General features: G+C 39.0%; 1 protein-coding gene across 1 annotated transcript in view; it reads left to right on the top strand.

Moving 5' to 3' along the window:
* Positions 1 to 2267: 2267 nt before the first annotated feature.
* The window catches only part of GABRA1 (gamma-aminobutyric acid type A receptor subunit alpha1), a gene marked incomplete at both ends in the record, with an annotated part of 39391 nt that continues 22243 nt past the window's right edge, over positions 2268 to 19415 (top strand). Inside the window, 4 exons of the mRNA XM_079542151.1 lie at positions 2268 to 2325; positions 4800 to 4887; positions 8698 to 8810; positions 17329 to 17396. Coding sequence (XP_079398277.1) covers positions 2268 to 2325; positions 4800 to 4887; positions 8698 to 8810; positions 17329 to 17396 — 327 coding nt within the window. The remainder of the gene's footprint in view (positions 2326 to 4799; positions 4888 to 8697; positions 8811 to 17328; positions 17397 to 19415) is intronic.

Genomic DNA, 19415 nt, shown 5'->3' with positions numbered 1-19415 from the left:
TGGCACTCTGCTAAAATAGAAACCGTTGCCATTGTTTAGATACCAATTAAAATAAATCAAGAGGGGAAACATGGGATGCAAGGTCATGTGCCATTGGCTCTGAAACTACTTCAGCTTGTACATGGCACAGAGGTACACGAACTATTCACTTTTCACTCCATCTGTTCGTCTGTCTCTCTAGCCACCTATTTACAGACACACACACACAGTGAATGTACATAGAATTCATACGTCCATAAGAAATGAAGGGGAAATGAAATAGTGCAGTTATGCTGAGCATTTATTTATTTATTGATGCAAGCTTACAGTTTTCATCAAAAAGATAGTTTAAATGTGTGTGTCTACACTCACAAGGTCATTGTTAATTAATAATTAATGCCTTAGTGACAGGGCAAGGGATATCAAAGGTTTTTCAGTACACGACTTCTATATACTTCAATAAAAATACCTCACACTGTTTTTGCAAACTCTGAGGACCTCAGCACACTTGTCGCTTAAACAAAACCCTGATACTTCATGACATGAATAAAAACATAGAAAATTATGTTAGCAAACATGTTGCATGTTTGGAAATAGTTCTAGCCACTAAGAAAGCATCTGAATGCTCATGATTTGTAAAGTCATGACTTAAAATCCCCTTGAGAAGTCACCAGGTTTTCTTGTTCCCCACTTCCCTGTGCACTGTTAACAACCTTGAATCAAACTATGATGAACTACATTGGAGACGCCAAGAAACAAAGCAAGAAGTCCACAGGTCTCTTTAAAATAACTTGGCCATTTAATGCTGATCGTAAGGACTATGTGTACCTGGTGCCCTGAGGGACTTTGATAAACAACAATTCTGCTTTCCTTGTGTTTAGGGAAATAATTGCAGTGTTATAAGTCAGGCACTTATCCAAAATGACCGCCACCTTGGAAGTTATTGCCAGCCTTAGCTATGAATGTCATTGCTTTGTTGGGTTAAATCAAATCCTTCTCATGCTGTTACAAAGCCAAAAGTACCATGTTTTTTGTGAGGATAGGAAGAATGAGAAATATTTGATTTTTAAAAACTGGGTAAAGCTTGCAATAAATGCATGAGCTGTAACAGAGGATGCCAACTCATCTCTGACAAAATATATGCATTTTGACCTCTCTTGGAGCAACACCATAGGAAGGAACAGAAAATGGATTGGTGATGGCATTAAGAAGGAAAGAAGGAAAGTGAACAGTATTTAAGATCCAGTAGGTGCATGTGATACAAGGATTCTTTCCTTCCCAGGAACGCTGGTAGTGCTTCGTAAGGAACAGGCACAGAGGAGTTCGTATGGTCTTTGAAAAGAGCTAAGGCAGCTGACCACGTTCACGGCAGTTAGCAGCGTCTGCCACTTCTGCAGAGGGCTGGGAGCGGCGGAAAGGTGCGCTGAGCTACAGCAACCTGCGGCCGGCAGGTGAGCGGCGGCTCTCTGTACCTGCTGCACCCAACTTTCCCCTCGCTTCCCCGCACAAGTGCCGGCACCCGCCGAGCTCTCCCCGTTCGCTCCCACCCGAGGAACGGCCAACGGCTGCGGGTCGAAGAGCCGACAGCTCCGCGCGGCGCTCCCGGTGACACGCGTGGCCGGGAGGAGGGGGAGGGTCGGGGGCGTCCCTCCCGCCGCGACCGCGGACCGGGACGAGCGGGGCTGGGGGTCCGGGCGCAGCCGCCGGCAGATCCGAGCCCCGGGGCCGCTCCGTGGGTATCCGCCGGTAAAAGGCGTGGGAACGCGGGGAGCGCCGCTCACAGAGCCCATTTCCCACGGCTCTGGTCCCAAACGCACGCGACCCGCGCTTCGCTGGGATCGCACAGCAGCTCTGTCCCCGCCTGGCTGCGTACCCCGCTCCCGCCCCGTCCCTGGGGGTACCCCGGCTCTACAGGCGCACACGCCGAGTGCTGCATCCTCTCCGTTCCCGCTACCCTTCATTCATATGTGTGCCGCGATTAAATATTTGATCAAAGGTTGAACGCTAACGCAAGTCGGTTGTATTTTTAATTTTAACCCTCAAAATAGAGCGGTTTGTAGACGGAGAGTGTCCAAAGATTCCCAGCCCTCCCCCCCCCCCGGCCGTGCCGCCCCCCCTAAAAATAATAACGCTGCAGATTGTAGAAGGATTTGAGGCTGCAGCCAGAGAGAAAGGGATTAGGGCGAGAGCGCTGGAAGTTAAATTGTGCTGCATATAAAAAATGGGCGGATTGGTCTCTAGATGAGAGCTTGGTACCACCTTCCTTTCTAAAATAAAATCTCTCTGGCATGAAGTCACAGCCTATTTCACATCCGGTTTACCCTGGGACGTATTACTACTGTCTTGGTAAAGAGAAAGCTTTTGTTGTATAGCGACGGTCGGAATATCGGAATAGAAATTCGGGCTCCCAGCCCGGAGGATCGGAGCGGCGGCGGCGGGCGATGGCCGAGGCGGAGTGAGCGGCGGGGCCGGAGCCGCGCAGCCTCCGCGCCGCGGGCGGGAGCGCAGCGGCGGCACAGCCGGGCAGCGGCGCCGCGGACCCGCGCCCGAGGGGCTCCGGTAAGGGCGGCTGCTGGCACGCACCGCGCACACACACACACACACACACACACACACACACACACACACACACAGCCGCACCGCACACGCACACCGCGCACACCCGCACCGCTCCGGGTGCTGCCGGCTGCGGGCACCGCGTCCCGGCGCGCAGGCGGCTGCTCAGCTCTGCTCTGCTCAGCTCTGCTCTCCCCGCAGGTACCGCCGGGTCGGGGTGGGTTTTTCCTACCCCCTCCAGCTCGAAAATCCGCAGCGATCGAGGGGCGTTTTCACATTTCTTTCGTTTATTTACCTTTTTAGCGTGGTCGGGTTTCTACTTGGAAAAGGTGGATGGGTTTGGGGGGGTTTGTTATTTATTTATTTTGCTCCCAGGGAGGCGGTGGGAGGGGTGGCTCGCTCAGGGCGAGGGGGAAATACAAAGTTGAAATGCCAGGAGGAAAACAAGTCCAGATTTGCGCCTCGGAGCCGTGCAAATCTGTCACTGGGGGGTCAAAATGCATCAAAATGCATTTTTTTTCTCCCCCCCCCCCCTTTTTTTTTTTTCTTTTTCTTTTTTTTTTTTTTTTTTCCAGTGGGCGCTGCTGAAATGCTCGCAGCCGCGTGGCTCCTTCTCCCATTTTGAACGGGGAAAGCAGAGCTGGTGCCCAGCGGTGTGAGCCTGGGGAGGCCAGGGGGCAGGGGATGCTGCTGTCCTGCGCTCCCTCAAAGTCTACACCGTTTGGCTTTTCCAGCTGTCAGAAACTTTCCTCCTCTAGGATTTATAGCGCCTTTCTGGATTTGTTGTAGGAGGGAATGGTGTGAAGGGCTTGGGGGGAGCGAGCGTGGAGCTCAACAGATCAAGATAGTTCCAAATAATTCACTTTCCCTTCCTCAGCCGGAGAAGCCTTTTGCAGAGGCAGAAGTTGGCGGGACTGGGAGAGGCGATTTTGGAAGCCAAAGATGTTGCCTCTCCATCTATGAGGGGGCTGATCCCAGAGCAAGTTCAGATGTAATCTCGTCCCTGAAAATCTTCCTCCCTGCCTTCCATCGGGCTCCTTTCCACCCAGTCAGATTAGCTCGGCCCCACTAAATGCTTATCTGCCGATCATTTGTCTATAAACGCATTAATTATATCTCGCTGCTTACATGCGGCTTTGTAATGATATTTTATTGATTTAAATTGTCCCTGAGGGTGTGCAGTGAATTGGGATAGCTGTATTTAAAGATACAAGAGCATTTCTAGGCATAGTGCTTTGTTTTCTCAGGCAGTTTAAAAACTCCATTACTGGGGAAAAGATGGGCTCCAGATTTTGTTTATTTAATGTAATGGATGGTAAAAATCAACTGGATTCCAGTGCACTAGGTATGCAAGGGGAACCTGCAGCATCTCCTGGGCAATCAGTTGAATCTAGAACACCGATTCCACAAATGTCAGCCAACTTTGTGTTTTATGGCTCATTGGAAAGCAAAAGAAACAATCTGGTTGTGTTACTTTTTACTCGAAGGTAAAGTGAGAATAACTCACTCTGGAGAGAGGACAGGAAATATTTGGAAGTGAGGAAAAGGTTCTGATGCAAAACCACTTTCCAGCAGCAATCAGAGCCTGCTAGGGACTTAGGAGATGGTGTGTAGGATGTCAAAACATGGTTTCATTGTGAGTTGTGTCCTTTAGCCTGACAAAAATATTACTGTGCATACGTAGCAGGAGATCACAGAGTCAGAGTCTGATGATGATACTCCTGTGAAACAAATATTTCAGGGAAGAGGAGAGGAGTCTCAGCCAGAGAAGAAAGTTGCTGCTGCCACACCAAAGCAAAGCAGAGTCTGTGGGGGAAGCACTGCTTTCCTGTGGTGCACAGATACACACTGACACCTTACAGGAGCCTTGGGAGGGCTCAGGCTGGCTTAGGTCGAACGAGAGAATTACACTTGCTTACCTGGAAATGTTAGGAGGTGCCTTGTCAGGAAAGAATGGAGTAAGGACTGTCTCAGAGTTTGGGGACAGCAGCTTGAACTCATAATTACTTTTGTTGAAGTTCAAGAATAATGCAAACAAGAACAAACCCCGAGTGCAACATATGTTCCTCTCCAAGCTTCTATGTGCAAAAGGGGAAGGAAAACAAAATGGCCAAGGCCCCCCTTGGGCTGAATGACACGAGCGCTGGTATTGTGAGGTCACTGTCTGACACCAAATGATTCTGCAAAAGTCGCCTGCATGGGATGGCTTCTTCCCATAGTACCTGCTTTAATGTAGAGGGCACTGACGATTATTTTCCTTTCAGTTTCAGAGCCCACCATGAAGAGACTCCTCGTTCTTTGCGACTGCCTCTGGGCCTGGAGCCTGCTGCTGAATGCACTGACTGAAAGAAGGTGAGGAGATGTTTTTGAATGCATCGACATGTTTTGGGAACCTTGAATTTAATGCGGCAGTGTAATATTGCATGGGCTGCACTACTGCTCAGTGTATTGAGGAAAGTTAATCCCTATTCAAATCCCAGATAAATCTAACTAAGAGAAGATTGAAAGAAAACTGCAATTTGTTTGCATAACAATATATATTTTTTAGCAGTATTGTGAATAAAACAAAGCAAAGCCTATCTAAAACAAGCTAAAGGCAAAGTGAGTTTTAAACACCTATCCAGTCTTTTATATTCTTACAGAATGACTGCTCGAGAGTAAAACTTTCTTAGAGAAAAAAAAAAAAACACCTGTAATTAATGTGCTTTGTTTTGATTTTTATTTTTAATTTGAGTGCTTGCTCATAACTTTTTCTCCTGTGGGTGCTGCTGGAATGCTCCCAGCCTCGTAGCTCCTTCTCCCATTTTATCCCCAGGGGAAAAGGGAATAGAAGTCATTTTTTGTTGGGTCAGGATTGTGTTCTAAGTCAGTACCTGTACCTGTGACTCCAAAGCAGACCTCCTTGGTGAAGTGGGACTGCTTGGGTAAGGAATAGGCAAGCTCAAACCTGACAGCTGAACTATTTGAAAGACAATGTTACATTGAATTTTTATGGAATGCATGTAAAAGTTTTGATCTAAAAACAGCATTCAGAACAATTAGTAGTGGTATATTATCCAACAGCAAGTATGTTAACTAAAAACTGTAAGGTAGAGTATACTGAAGGCTATGACATTCAAGAATGAGTAAAAGGAGTTATGAAGACTGGAAGATACATTTCTGTATTTTGGAAATATCTGTGTATTGTCAGTAGTGCTGCCTCATGACCCAGCAGCAGCTTCAGTTTTGCTGTGTTGAAAGTGATTCCTATAAGATTCATTTGCGCCTGGATGTCCACAGAGTCTTCTCACATATAAGCAGCTCTAGATGAGCTTACCTTCTGGTACCTTGACGAATTTCAATAGACTGAAGTGTGCAAAAGGACAAAGGTTCATCTGCACAACTGTTTTCTCTTTAAAAAAAAATCAGAAATAAAAGCAGTTGATTCCTTTAACGTATAGAATAAGTGTGATGTTTTAGAAGAAACGCCTTTGTTTTGATCACATATTAAGAAACATGAGGTTTTCAAGTGTTCCTGAAGTCCTACACCTGGCCTGCCTAGGTAATCTTGTAAAATGTGTTGAGTTGTTATATCAGTATGTGTACATCTACATGTGGATGTTCATGTGTGTTCTGTCTATAACATACGCACGTGCATTCCTAATGCGAGAATTAAAATGCATTGGACTAGTGTTTAAAAATTATATGGTGTGTCAGTATTATAATGACCTGTAGATGGAGTTAGTGCACAGTGTTTTATTATACTGTGGCTTAATATGAAACCACAGTCACATACAGTCACTTTTCCCACAAATGTACATATTCTACATAAATTGCATCTGTTTTTAGAGCCATTTTGTCATAGTAACTTCCCTTGCCTTTTCTTCTGGAGTGCTGTTAATTCTTTAAGAAAAAAAACAATTGTCAGACAAAATGTTTGTGATGCAGAAGCACACAGTCCTTCCATATCATTTTTCATGAAAAACAAAACAAAACACAAAATCCAGCACAGCACTGGGGCTGCTTTAACATGGGAGTTTTGACTGAAATATCACAGCCCCTGTGGAGCTGCAGTGTGCTTGATATGTACACAAATGTTCAGATTCTTCCTGTTGTGACGATGTGTCCATTAAAACCAGCCCTAATGGTGCTCTTTACCTCTGAAAAAATGGTGGAAAGAACAGGTGAGGGTACTGACAGATGCAACAGCCAGGGTGGAAATGCTGTGTTGTATTGCATCTGCTCAGACTGTGCTGCCTCTATAGTCCATCTTTCTGACAGTGCTTCTGCAAACATACTCAGTTATTTACCCCTAGAATTTCTGAAGTCTTTTGATATCCTTTTGCCACCTTAATTCTGATGACCTTCTGCTATCCTTGAGAGATGTATGTGCAGCAGCTTGTTTAATGACAATGAGTGTTAATAGAGAATGTAATCCAGTGAACATTCCTGTATTGCAGTTCTACATAAGACATACAAGAAAAAATGCTTTACAAGATACTGCTCAAAGGAGACAGCAGGAGAACTTGTTATTTAGTGACATATAGGAAAAAGAAAAGAAAAGCATATTAGCATCTTACAATGCAACTGTGGGTATGAAAAATAAATACAAATCAACCTAATCTGTATTAAGTGAAATTGTATGATGTGACTAGAAGAAATGCATAGTATTGCTAGCATTTTTAAAAGGCTGTTTGAGATTTTTTCTTCTTCATTAGGAACAGTGATGTATATGCATTGAAGTACCTTGAAAACTGTTCTCTACAAGTCACATACGAGTGAAGTAAAACAATGCTGTGAATGTCAGATCTAAAACTTGTTCAAATATGCAGTGATACTTATTCAAATCTGAACTGCGAAATAGCTTGGAAGCATTTGCAGAGCATCCATACTCAGACAACCTCTCCTCCTCCTTTCTGTTTGATACAAGTGGAATATCTATGTCAGATATACAAGAATGTTTGACTTAAAAAGGATGCGTTGCTAGATAATAATTTTGCAGCTACTTTAAGGGGATCAGCTTGTTTTGCATATTGGTAATATTCCTTGCAAGACGGCCTTTGCTGGTTAGAGCAGAAGCGACTGTCAGAGCACTGAGAGCCATGTACCACCAGGGTTGTACAGATAGCAAACTGCTCAAAGAGTCACGGCTGTGGCTGTAGCTGAGCTCTACAGATGTTTCTGGTACTGCACTGTTGATCCAGTTCAGTATCAAGCATGAGAAAGTGATGTTCTGCAAAGCAGTGTTTTGTATTTCAGTCATGATGACTACACATGTTTACAGTGGAAGTCCTCCCAGCAATGAATGAAAAAATGGTACTGGGCTTGGCTTTAAGACAACTGTAATCTATGATTAAGGGAATTATCTATGATTGGAAAGGTTTCAGATTTAAGAAAAAAGTCAATTCTGATGCCTTTTACAGCAGACAGAAACCACTAAGCCCAAGGACTTCATTCTGATTTGTAATGATGGAAGTAAGATTTTGGTAGCTGAGATCAAAGAGCTTAATTCTGTCCTTATTCAAGCAAAATTTCAGGACCTTTGGCTGAGTTAGAGTAATACATTCAGAATCTGTAAGCAAAGCTTTAGAGATAGGACAGATCTGCTTCGCAAGAAGTGGTTCCATCTGTAAGGAAAAATGGGAGACATTCCTCTGAATGCAGCCGCTAGAAGAAAACAGGAAGTAAAGCACGATTATTTACAGATTTGTGGTAGTATACCCTCATATGATTTACTTATTTAGTCTTGGTGGGATCTTGATTATGTTTTTTTAACATTTATTTTCAGTTCTTAAATATCAGTGCTCTCACTTTTTTTTATGCAAATCACTTTGTCTTTCTTAGCATGCAATTCCTTCATTATCTGTTGTAACACAAATGAGCCTTTTACTGAAAACATGTTGGAGTATTATAAAGATTACTGAATAATGAGATAAGCATTGAGGAATTGAAGTTATATTTGCTCACCTCACCCTTCATGGAAAGGCACTGGTTTTCTCAGATTTCACTAAAAATGTACAATTTAAAAATAAAACGTTTAAATGAAAGAACCCTATATTGCAATTTTCTGGAGGAGATTTTATGGCCATAAATCAGAATAATCAGGATTAGACACATTTTGGAATTATTGCTTTGTAAGGTTCCTGATAGCTGTATTTCAGTTTTAACTGTTGTGTATTTCAGCTATGGACAAACCTCATCGCAAGATGAACTTAAAGACAACACCACAGTATTTACCAGGATACTGGATCGCCTGCTGGACGGTTATGACAACCGCCTGAGACCAGGACTGGGAGGTGTGTTAAAATTTTCAAAGCGTTAGAGAAAAAAACAATTAAAACAATGTTATTTTTCCAATATAAACGTGTTTTCCTTCAATTTATAAATATATATATAAATGTTGATATGTAATATGTTTTTTTCAAAAATGCTGTGCTGTCTTCCACATACTCAGTTTTCACACATTTTTGCTTGAAGAAAGAAAATTATTGACAATTCTAGACCTCTGAATATCTATTAAAATTTTGAATGTGGGAAGAATAAAAGATGTGACCTGACAAATGGCAAAAATTTATGAATCAGACCTAAACAGCACATGCAAACATGCAAAAATCCCACTGACTAAGAGTAAGAGGATCTGGTTTTAAAACAGAAAACATCAATTAACCTTAGTCATATAAATGTCTCAGAGAAGTTTATAACATTTTTTCTCCATTGGGTATGTCAGGATTTGTTTCTGTAACATTTTGTCTTTGCAAGTTAGTAAAAATGTCTTTCTTCTGCTCTCAGGGCTGAATCCATAAAAAGTTATAAAGCCATACAGCAATTACATCTTTATAAAAATATTCTTACAAAGCCTACTCCTTATCAGCATCCCTGCGTTGACTCTCTGATTTGTTCGTCAGAGACATGATCCGAAAACTGGGTCTTAAAAGGTTGATAAAGGTAGAGATTCTAACTGTGCCACTTTTCCTCCCCAGCAAAACAAAAACAAAGCAACACACCCACCCCACAAAGTTTTACTTAACCGATTTCATATACCAGTTCTCAGCAGAACCACCCTGTAAGAAAAACAGGGCACACTGCACTAAGAATTCTTATGTCATCTGCTGTGGATGAAAGGAAAGATAATTAAAATTAATATTATTCTGTGACTCAAGGCTAGCATCTTGCAATAGCTCTTGCATTGTGAGCCTGCTTCTTCCATGGTTTGACTTCTCTGACTTAAAAGAATGACATAGATACAGAGATAAAATTCTGTTTATAAAGGGTCTATTAGGAAAAAACATTCAAAAATGGGTTGGTTTGTAAATTTTTGTGTGCAGTTCCAGATAATATAAAACAAAATAAGAATCACTTATCTACCGGTACTTTTGCTTATTTGCTTGTAAACCTTTGGATTAGTAGAGAAACAAATGGTCTTTAATCTTTGATTAATGCAACTGTAGAATTCAGTAAGCTACTATATCACAGTAAATAAACACAGCACAGAAGGCAGTAAATAAACGAAACTCTGCAAACTGTGTAAAGTCTGGTACACGTCTACAAGAAAAATCTGAGAACATGATGATTTCTTGTGAGTTTTGTGGCTGTTAGGATTCATTTTACAGTTACTGGAAGGGTAAACAAAAGGAGACCCACAGAAAGGAATTTCTCTCCTCTGGATTGCAATCCAGAGATTGGTCACAAGGTCTGCGTAGACCCAGGCCAAAGACCTGTAAGACTACAATTTGCCTTTTACTTAATACAGTGTACATTTGTGATGTCAGTACCTCTCAGTAAATTTAAATTTGCTCTTCTATTCCTCAGTGTAGAACACTAGAACTAAGTGTATCAAGACCTTTTGAGAATCCCACATCAGATGAAATTCTGTGCAGTAGATTCATGTTTAAAATGCTTGATTCAAAAGACATGATTTTATTCCACAAACTAGAGACATACATATAGGCCAGTAGTTTTAATTATAATGCCAATTTATAATAAAGGGTTTATGCTGGAATTCAGCTGGAAGTTCAGCTTTTCAAAACATTGTGCCTAGGAAACTTGAGATGATGTAATTATGATGTATTTCATTTAGATAATTTGGGGGAATATATTCTGACATGTTCCAGACATAGAAATATCCAGCAAGAAGTGCAAATTTATGTATCAGTACAGCTTGGTTTTTGGAGGCAGATGTTCAACAGCCTTCCATTACAGTTTGATCCACTACTGGAAATTCAAAATGTTTGCACTTTCTTTTTTTCTGTGTCTTCTAAGAAAGAGTAAATGAAGTAAAACAATGCATGGTACGGTTACTTTCTCCTAAGAAAGGGCCAAATTGCAGGAAGCTCTCTGCTCATCCCTCTAAGACCTCTCCTTATGTACTACACGTATACATATTCCAAATATATGGGAAACTGAATTACGTACATGAACAGAAACAAAAAAGAGAATGAATTTCTGACTAATTTTGAACCGCTCTTTCAGCACGTGTGGAGTCAGTGCCTGATTAATTTTAAAGCCTCCCTTTTTTAACATTTACTTTTGCGGTATCACCTCAAAATGAAAATGAAGAAATGCATATGCTTTTCAGAGAATAAGGCATTAAATACTATTAGTTGTCAGATTACTTAGTAAGACCATACCTGAAATAAAGTGAATAGCTCTGAGCATTCTGCCATTAAACAAAGAACAAATTACTTATCCTTAGAAAGAATATAAAAATATGGATTACGGGACCCATTGGGCTAAACTGCTGAATAACTGAATATGTGTATTATTTTAAAGAATGGCATTGTGGCTAAAATTAATCTCATTTTTCTTTAAAGGAAAAACACAGCATTTCGTTATGCACTGACAAATTTCCACCTGTTATCAATAATCATTGATATAAATTGTGTTATTTAGATGTTCACTGCCTCCATATGTGGGCACAGTCATTTAGTCAGACGTCACTAGGAAACAGCATCCTTAGCATCCATCCATAAACGTGGACAGATAACTATATTTACAGTTATTTCTGCTTGGAAAATAGGACTTTAAAAATGAATCTAAAAATGTTCTGAATCACACTAGAGGACCCCTATTAACTCTACAAGAGGATACTCATCTACAAAAAGGAAGATGGAGGGATTGTACAGAGTAATGTGTTGAATCTGAAAAGGAGGGAATCATGGCAGACATTAAGAGAAAAAATAAAAAGTGAAGTCACTTAGGTAAAAGCTTAATTTTCTGTGTGAACTGAATGCATCCTAGTACTAGGAGTGAAAAAGATGTTGCTCCCTTTTCCAATGCACAGTGCTGAACAAAAGAAAGAATCAGACAGTAATCTGAAGGTGTTCTATAAGGAGGAAAACTGAAGTCAATGTTTGGTGACCTCCCGTAGTAAAATTCTGTATCTATGGTGAGAGTTTAAAAGAATGGAAAAGCAGTAAGAAATGATACAAAAGTAAGTTTTGTGAATAAATGAATATCACATTGACTTTTGTTCTGGGATGTATTCATGTGGAGAATACATACAAGTCCTAGCTTACTACCATGGCAGGCATGGAGGGCCACAGGGTAGAGAGAGCTTTCACAGGGCAAGTTGTTTGCACCCGGTGCTTGAGATTCAATAACATGATATCAGGTGTAGCTACAGAATTTTTTTAAACTATCATCTTAGTGGTGTACACATCTCCTCTATAAAACTAAATGATATCAGGTGGTCTGTGACCTCTTAATTTAGAACAACTGCAAATGCTGCTTATCCCTTTGAGAGGGATTTTGTAGTGCGAAGATGGATTAATATAGAACTAAGAAGAGGTTTGATCAAGCAGGTCAGATAACATCTCCCTAAATTGAATTTGCTTTTATTGTTGGGTTGAGTGGCCATTAGAGCATCCCAAATAGATCACAAATACTACTTTAGTATTGAACAGAATTATATTTTTATAATGTTATCAGTAAGGGATATTTGTTATCTGTCTTTTGTGATGGATATCAACACTGAGTGTGACTGTCCCTAAGTGGAATGTTGGTCCATCTCAGGCAATTCATTACTTCCACAAAGTGCTTATATTTAAAATGACAGAGAATAAACTTGACAGTATTATGCTAAATAGGCTTTAAAATTCAGCTTTTCTAGAACACTGCCTATAAATATATGATAAACTGACCTTTTGGTGATCGTGGTCCCAGTGGAAATTGTTTAATTTAAGCTCACATCTAAACTAATTTATAATTTCGTGAAAATATGGTTCTAGTCTGTATATGCAATGAAAATTTAGTTAAACTTTATTTATTTCTATTTTAAATGAAAAGAGAGACCTATACTGAAGCTTACTCATAATCCCGTAATGAAGAAGCATCAGATACTATACTTCACCCTCTAAGAACTTAAAGGGTTTATTTTGTTTTGTTTCCAACTCTGTAGATAACTGATGTAAGGACAGTTGTAAAAAGACAGAGAAGACCTTAGGAAAATAGCTTTGATACAACAGCAGGGACGTTCTTCACTGTGAGAGTGGTGAGGTGCTGGCATAGGCTGCCCAGAGAGGTTGTGGATGCCCCATCCCTAGAGGTGTTCAAGGCCAGTTGGATGGGGCGCTGGGCAGCCTGGTCTAGTATTAAATGTAGAGGTTGGTGGCCCTGCATGTGGCAGGTGGGTTGGAGATTCATGATACTTGAGGTCCCTTCCAAACCTGGCCATTCTGTGATTCTGTGACTCTGTGGAGGCAGCTTTGAGCTTTTAACTGCTGTGGGGAGAGTTAGCATGTGATGGCGTAGCTGCCTTCATAGCAGCGTGGACTATGGCTGAGCAATGTCAGGACAGGCCATTGTTCTCCATTTTGGTATCTACTTTTGAAGTCCATGTGCAGTTTTTTCTTCAGTAGGAGCAGTTTACACCATACAGGCATCTAATTCCCTTTCATTCAAAACCACAGGAAGACTCTTCTCCATTTTAATAATTATAGCACACACTTAAACAAGACATGCAGGGGGAGCAGGTGCAGAATCAAAAATGAGGAAATTAATTTAAAATACGAAAATGAGTAATTCTGATAAGCCTTGTGTTCATATACCAGCAGGTGAGAAAGGGAAATAGTTAATGTATAGTTTTTGATGATAAATGGGCTTATTTCATGCTGTTAAAATCAATCTATATTCCTTATTCTGTTCTCAATTTGTAATCCAGTCACAATTCTAGAAATAATAACCTCCCTGGGAATTTAAATCAAAACACTTATTGTTTTTACGTATTAATTTAAAGCATTTATCCTAGCATCATTACCAAAACACAGTGGTTGTAAGCAATGACAGTAGTTTACACTGACTGATGCTTTCGTAGGCATATCTGGATCAAAATAATTTCTCTCTGATATAAACTAGTTTATTGCTTGATGTTGTGTTCTGGTGCCTACATGTTAAACACAGTAGTCACTTTGCTGATCAATAACCAGTTGGACCTTACAGTGTACATCATTAAACATAATGTAAAGCTAGTTGGTCACTAATAATTTACTTTTTATTTTATTATTATTTTTTAATGGAATTACACGATCTACAGATATCTTATCAATTCCTGGTTCAGGAAAAAGATGTTATAGTCAAGAGACATGGCCAATGTATTCACAATCGATGGATTTATCCTCAGCAGTAAGATGAGCTCCTGGCCTGAACTTGTTTTGTTCAATAGCTTAGAATTTTCTCTAGTTCTTAGGGACATTGTAAAGATTTTGAATATAGATCAGGATTTGAAGTTCTTGAAACAAATCTCAGTGCATTCTGAGCATTTGAAGCACAGTTTAGCCTTCCCATGATATTCAAGCTCTAAACAGAACATGGTTAACCTTGATTCTAAATAAACATCCTAACTGTATGCATACAGTAAACGCATCTTCTGTGCAGGAGTGACTCACAACGTTTGAAGCTCTAAACACAGCACAGCTGAATCATCTATTTAGTAAAACAGTAAACAAAAATTTCAGAACTTCCACATAGATTTGGAAGGGCTAATTTATGTCTTCATACACATTTCCACATTTTTCTCACTCCTCTTGAAAATGTGGTACATATCAAAGGAAAAACTAATCATCTGATGATGTGCACAGTGGTTTTTTTTTGGATTTGAGGAGGACAGTGATTAGATGGTCTGTAAAAGTCTAACTGGTATGATGGTAACAGTCTGTTGTGATTTCAGAATCAAATTTTTCTATTTAATTAGAAAATTTAATTTAAATTATGAGTTTTGTGTCACTTAAATTATCTTTGCTGCAGTATGGAAATGAAAAGCACCATTAATTTTCTATTTATTTTCTCAAAAACTTTCCATCTTAATTTGGAAGCCTTTAGTTTCCATTTTGTTTCCCCAAAATCATTTCCTTGAACTTTAACCTCTACACCATGACCATATGTCTCCTAAATCTCTGAGTTTATATTATTAAGAATGAATCCCTTGGGGCTGATTCTGAAGAGCTTCCAGCATCTTCTGTTTCCTAATGACACTTGTGGGAATGCCTCAGTAGAAAGGAGATGGAGAAATGGCAAGTCAGAATGAAGGATCTTTTAAAGGGTTGTTTGAGATTCGCTTTTCAATATACAGAAAGCTAACAGATCTTATGATGATAGTAGACTCTCAGTCTCAAGAAAAGACGATAAAACATCTGTAACTTAAAAAGTGTACTCATGAGTGTCTTACTGGACCTTGTGAAAACTATGTCTTCTTTTTCAGCTGGCTGTTTCATACCAGACCATAGATTTCACCTCTTGAACTTTGTGAAAGTGATGAGCTGAAGGAGAGAGCACTCTTCTTCCAAGCCAAGTACTTTCTGGATAACCATATGCTTCTTCCCGTAATAGAAGATTAAATTCTCACCGTGGATTTCTTTAAGACAAGAGTCAATTAGATGTCAAAAGAATCCTTAAATTTCTCTGAGTCAGTTGAAAAGCTTGTAAACAGTGATAAGGTCATGCCTTCATTTCACTGGAGAGCCAAGTAGGAAATTGCACCTATCCAATGGTTTTGTCAGATTCAAAGAACCAAAAGAACCACCATTAAGCAACTCAGCTACATCACAGTACTTTACTTTCTGTAATCACAAATAATAAACTAGAAATTTCATCCTTCAGTTTTTCCAACGAGCGCTACAGATTTCCTACTTCCTGATTTTTGAACTGATTTTCTAACAGAATACAAGGGTCATTCAGTGCATTACAGAAACGATGGTAGAATGAGAAGCAATTTTACATTCAGATTATTGCTATCTTACAACAAGAGGCATTTTTTTGTACAAAGTTTTTTACTAAAACTATTAAACATATATATTGACAAGTTGTAGAACTTTCAGAATGCAACTGAAAACCCTATGTACACTGTAGAACACTGATTCTCATTAGAATTTTTGGGTTATACATGAAAGTGTATATTGTTTTTAAACATATTTCACTTTTCTTTGTGTAAGAACTTCAATTAATCTTGTTTGTTCCCAGATGCAAAAAAAAAAAAAAGAACAAAAACAATGAAAAAACCACCACCAACAAGAAAACACATCTGAAATGTTTTTCAAATCAGAGGATTCTATTAATTACTTTCATCTAATTTTACAATATTTAAGTAATAATATATAGATGTTATAGATCTATATATGTTTCTTAGTCTTATGACTTCTTAGTCAGTTTTTGCTTCGCTGCATGACCTTTACTTTCTGTACATGTACTTTTCTTTTAGCCTCTTTAAAATTAGTGTAGCAGATTTCACACATTATTTATTTTATTTGGAAGTTATTTGAGAAATGCATATCTCCTTCCACATTTGAAATTCCTAAAACAAACAAACAAAAAAACACAACAAAAACAAACAAAAAAAAAACCTAACCCACACTGGTTTCTATAGTGCTCATAGTAAATAGTAAATATTCTCAGATCACTCTGAGTTCTGAGAGCTGATGGGGTTACCCCCACTCAACACTGTTAGGATGTGTGCCTTCAGGTGGTGTTATTCCCTGCAACTATATTTAACTCAAGAGAGTTATTTTGATACTTGCCATCCTGGGTGAGCATTTTCTGATGTGTATCCTAGAAAATACCAGGATGCTCAGAAGTGACTGGTAGTCTGAGTACAGGGGGCAGGGAGAGGAAGGAGAGAGATGCAGTTTGTGAATTTCTTAAAGGAACTTTAAACAGTGCATCCCCATAAGCCAAATGTTTGGTTCTGTGTGGAAATCTGACAGACATAAAAAAGATATAGTAGAGAGGTTGAGATTATGTTCATTTGGATAAGTTTTAACTTGTTTTGTTTTCTCATAATCAGGACTAATGAAGCCATCTCATGCAAAAAATAAATAAAAATCTTTACTTTTTTATACACTAGAATGTATTTTATCTCTCTCTTTTTTCTATGTTTCTGTGTCTCAGCACTAAATGCATAATTCATAAGCCTGGGGTTAATTATTAGAGACCTTCAATCAGCTTGCCTAGCAGCACTGGGTACCCAATAAGACTTTTAAGAGTAAAGTGTAAAATACCTGGCACTATCTGTATTGTCAGACAAAAACCTTTAATAGTCAAAGAGTGACAGGATTTCTACAACAGCAGAACTATGTCTGCTGTTTCAGTACAAGTCATGTCTCAAAAAGTCCCATGGAAACATGACAACAAAAAAAAATATTGCTGACAATATTCACTGTGAAATTACATTGAGAAGCAATAAATTATCAGGACTGTATTGTAGACCAATTTTAGAATTGCTAATCAAAGCCAATAATTTTTCTATTTATTGTGAGAATTGGTAATGGTTAGATCTAATGAAGACTGTTGATAGACACTCACTGTCCTAATTTCCTGCTTCATCAGAGCGTGTAACTGAAGTGAAGACTGACATCTTCGTCACCAGCTTTGGGCCTGTTTCAGACCATGATATGGTAAGTGATGGCCTATATTTCTAGAGCATTCATTTTCTCTTGTCTTTTTAATTTGAAGGATGGAGGATGTAAGCAATAACTTATTTATTACTGTTTTGGTTTTTTTTTTGAGCACTTGATTCCAAAACGCTGTCAGCATTTATGTGCAGTGATTCCTGTTAGCTGTGACTGCATTTAAGTGCCCTGAAATTAGCATCCTCGATGACTTTAATAATGTATTTTAACAGACCTTATATTTGCTACCTAATATATTATGAAATGCATTAAGGTTTGGATCAGTACTCTTCTGAGAATGATTGCTCAGGTCCTTGCTGGCACATCACTGATCCAATTTGCTGAGAAAGATCATAATCTTAAAATGCAATTAACACTTGTGCTTACAATGTGACATCCATACACTCTAACCTGTATTTTTATATTAAAAGCTACTGATCAATGGGAAGTGAGTTTCTTCGAACTTGGCTGCTGAAAGAGAAGAGAAGATTAATGAGAGAATTAGTGTCACTTCTTTATGGCGTGAATATGAAAATCAAATTGCCAGATAACTGCAGGGGATTCAGAAGTTCAGAAAACTGAATGAAGATGTTGCGATCCCTGGTCTTAAGAGATAAAAAAAAATGTGTAAAAATATGGATAAAGTACTTTAAATTAAGCATATAAATGAGATCTTCATTGCTATTGACAGGGAAAGCCTGGTTTGCAATTACTAGTATCTGTTGGATCCTGTATAAAGATGAATGCTGAAAACATCCTCATTAATTTAAATGGGGGGGAAAAGAAAGAAAATTCAGTCTTGTTACTGCCTGCATTTAACTAGAAGCATCCACAGAAGAAAGAAAAAATAAGAACATGTGGAAAAAATATCATAGGAAGTTCAATTTATCTCATCAAAATTGTCATTTGTTTAATCAAAACTGAAAATGTAGATGGGCCTTAAACACCAGAACTACAGAGCAAGTAACTCTTCTAAACTACTTTATTTTCATAAAAGAGCTTTATGCAAAGCCACCATTTTCCTGACTGCCTGGATGACACTATTTATAAAACTACAATCAAAACTGTATTTCCAACTCACACCATCACATTTACATGAGAAAGAAAAGCTTGGACTATTTCCAGCTTCTGCTAGGAAGTCCTGAAATCAAAGGGCAATCCAGGGAAACAGTCACACTGATGACTTGTCTCCTCAGTTCATGTATGGAGTACTGTGTCTAAGTACTATACCATGAAGAAGAATTCAGAAAAATTCAATAAATTACTCCTGCACTTTTTTTTTAAATGTTTTGAAATACAATTCGTAGATATTGGTCTAAATTATACATTAAAATGTGAGGGTTTTTTTTTTAATTAAAAATTGCTTCTGACATCTAAACTTTTTGCTCTGGTGATTGAATGAGCAATTTTTGCTTTTCCAGTTCTGTCTGGAAATAGATAACCAACCATGAAACTAAATGAAAACTTCAGACACAGTCATGGGTCTAATTCACACTTAATTTTTAGCGTTGAATTAAAATTGCAGCAGCTGTAGCTTGTGAAGGCAGTTGCTTGATTTTTTTAGAGATCTGTCTTTCTGGGAGGTAGATAGTTAAAAATTCCTGAAAATTAAACTCCTTTGAAGTATTAGAGTGGACACAGATGCTTGGAGGAGGTGAGAATAAAAAGAGTACTAGATACATGCTGGTGAAAACACAAGGTAACACTTGTTAGAGTTACCTGACCAACGTACTGTATCATCTGTTGAGTCAGATTTACTAGGAAATTCAATTAAGGAGCAGCAAGTTAATAAACAGGCACCGATGCTTTCCTACTCGCAGACATAAATTTAGAGCAACCAGTGATCCTTCTATATTATTTGGGAATAGTGTGTCTGGACTTCATTGTGTACTTACAGTTAATAGTTTCAGATGATTTCATTATTGACTAGAAGGTAAAGCTAATTTGATGTTCCTGGGAAAACTAATATTTGCATAGGATTTGGGTTTCTGGGATAAAATATTGAAGTCAAAAATAATCTACTTT

Source organism: Tetrao urogallus (genome assembly GCF_951394365.1).
Source record: "Tetrao urogallus genome assembly, chromosome: 14".
Classification (NCBI taxonomy): Eukaryota; Metazoa; Chordata; class Aves; order Galliformes; family Phasianidae; genus Tetrao; species Tetrao urogallus.
The sequence above is the reverse complement of the archived record's forward strand: the minus strand, read 5'-3'. Positions and strand labels throughout refer to the sequence as shown.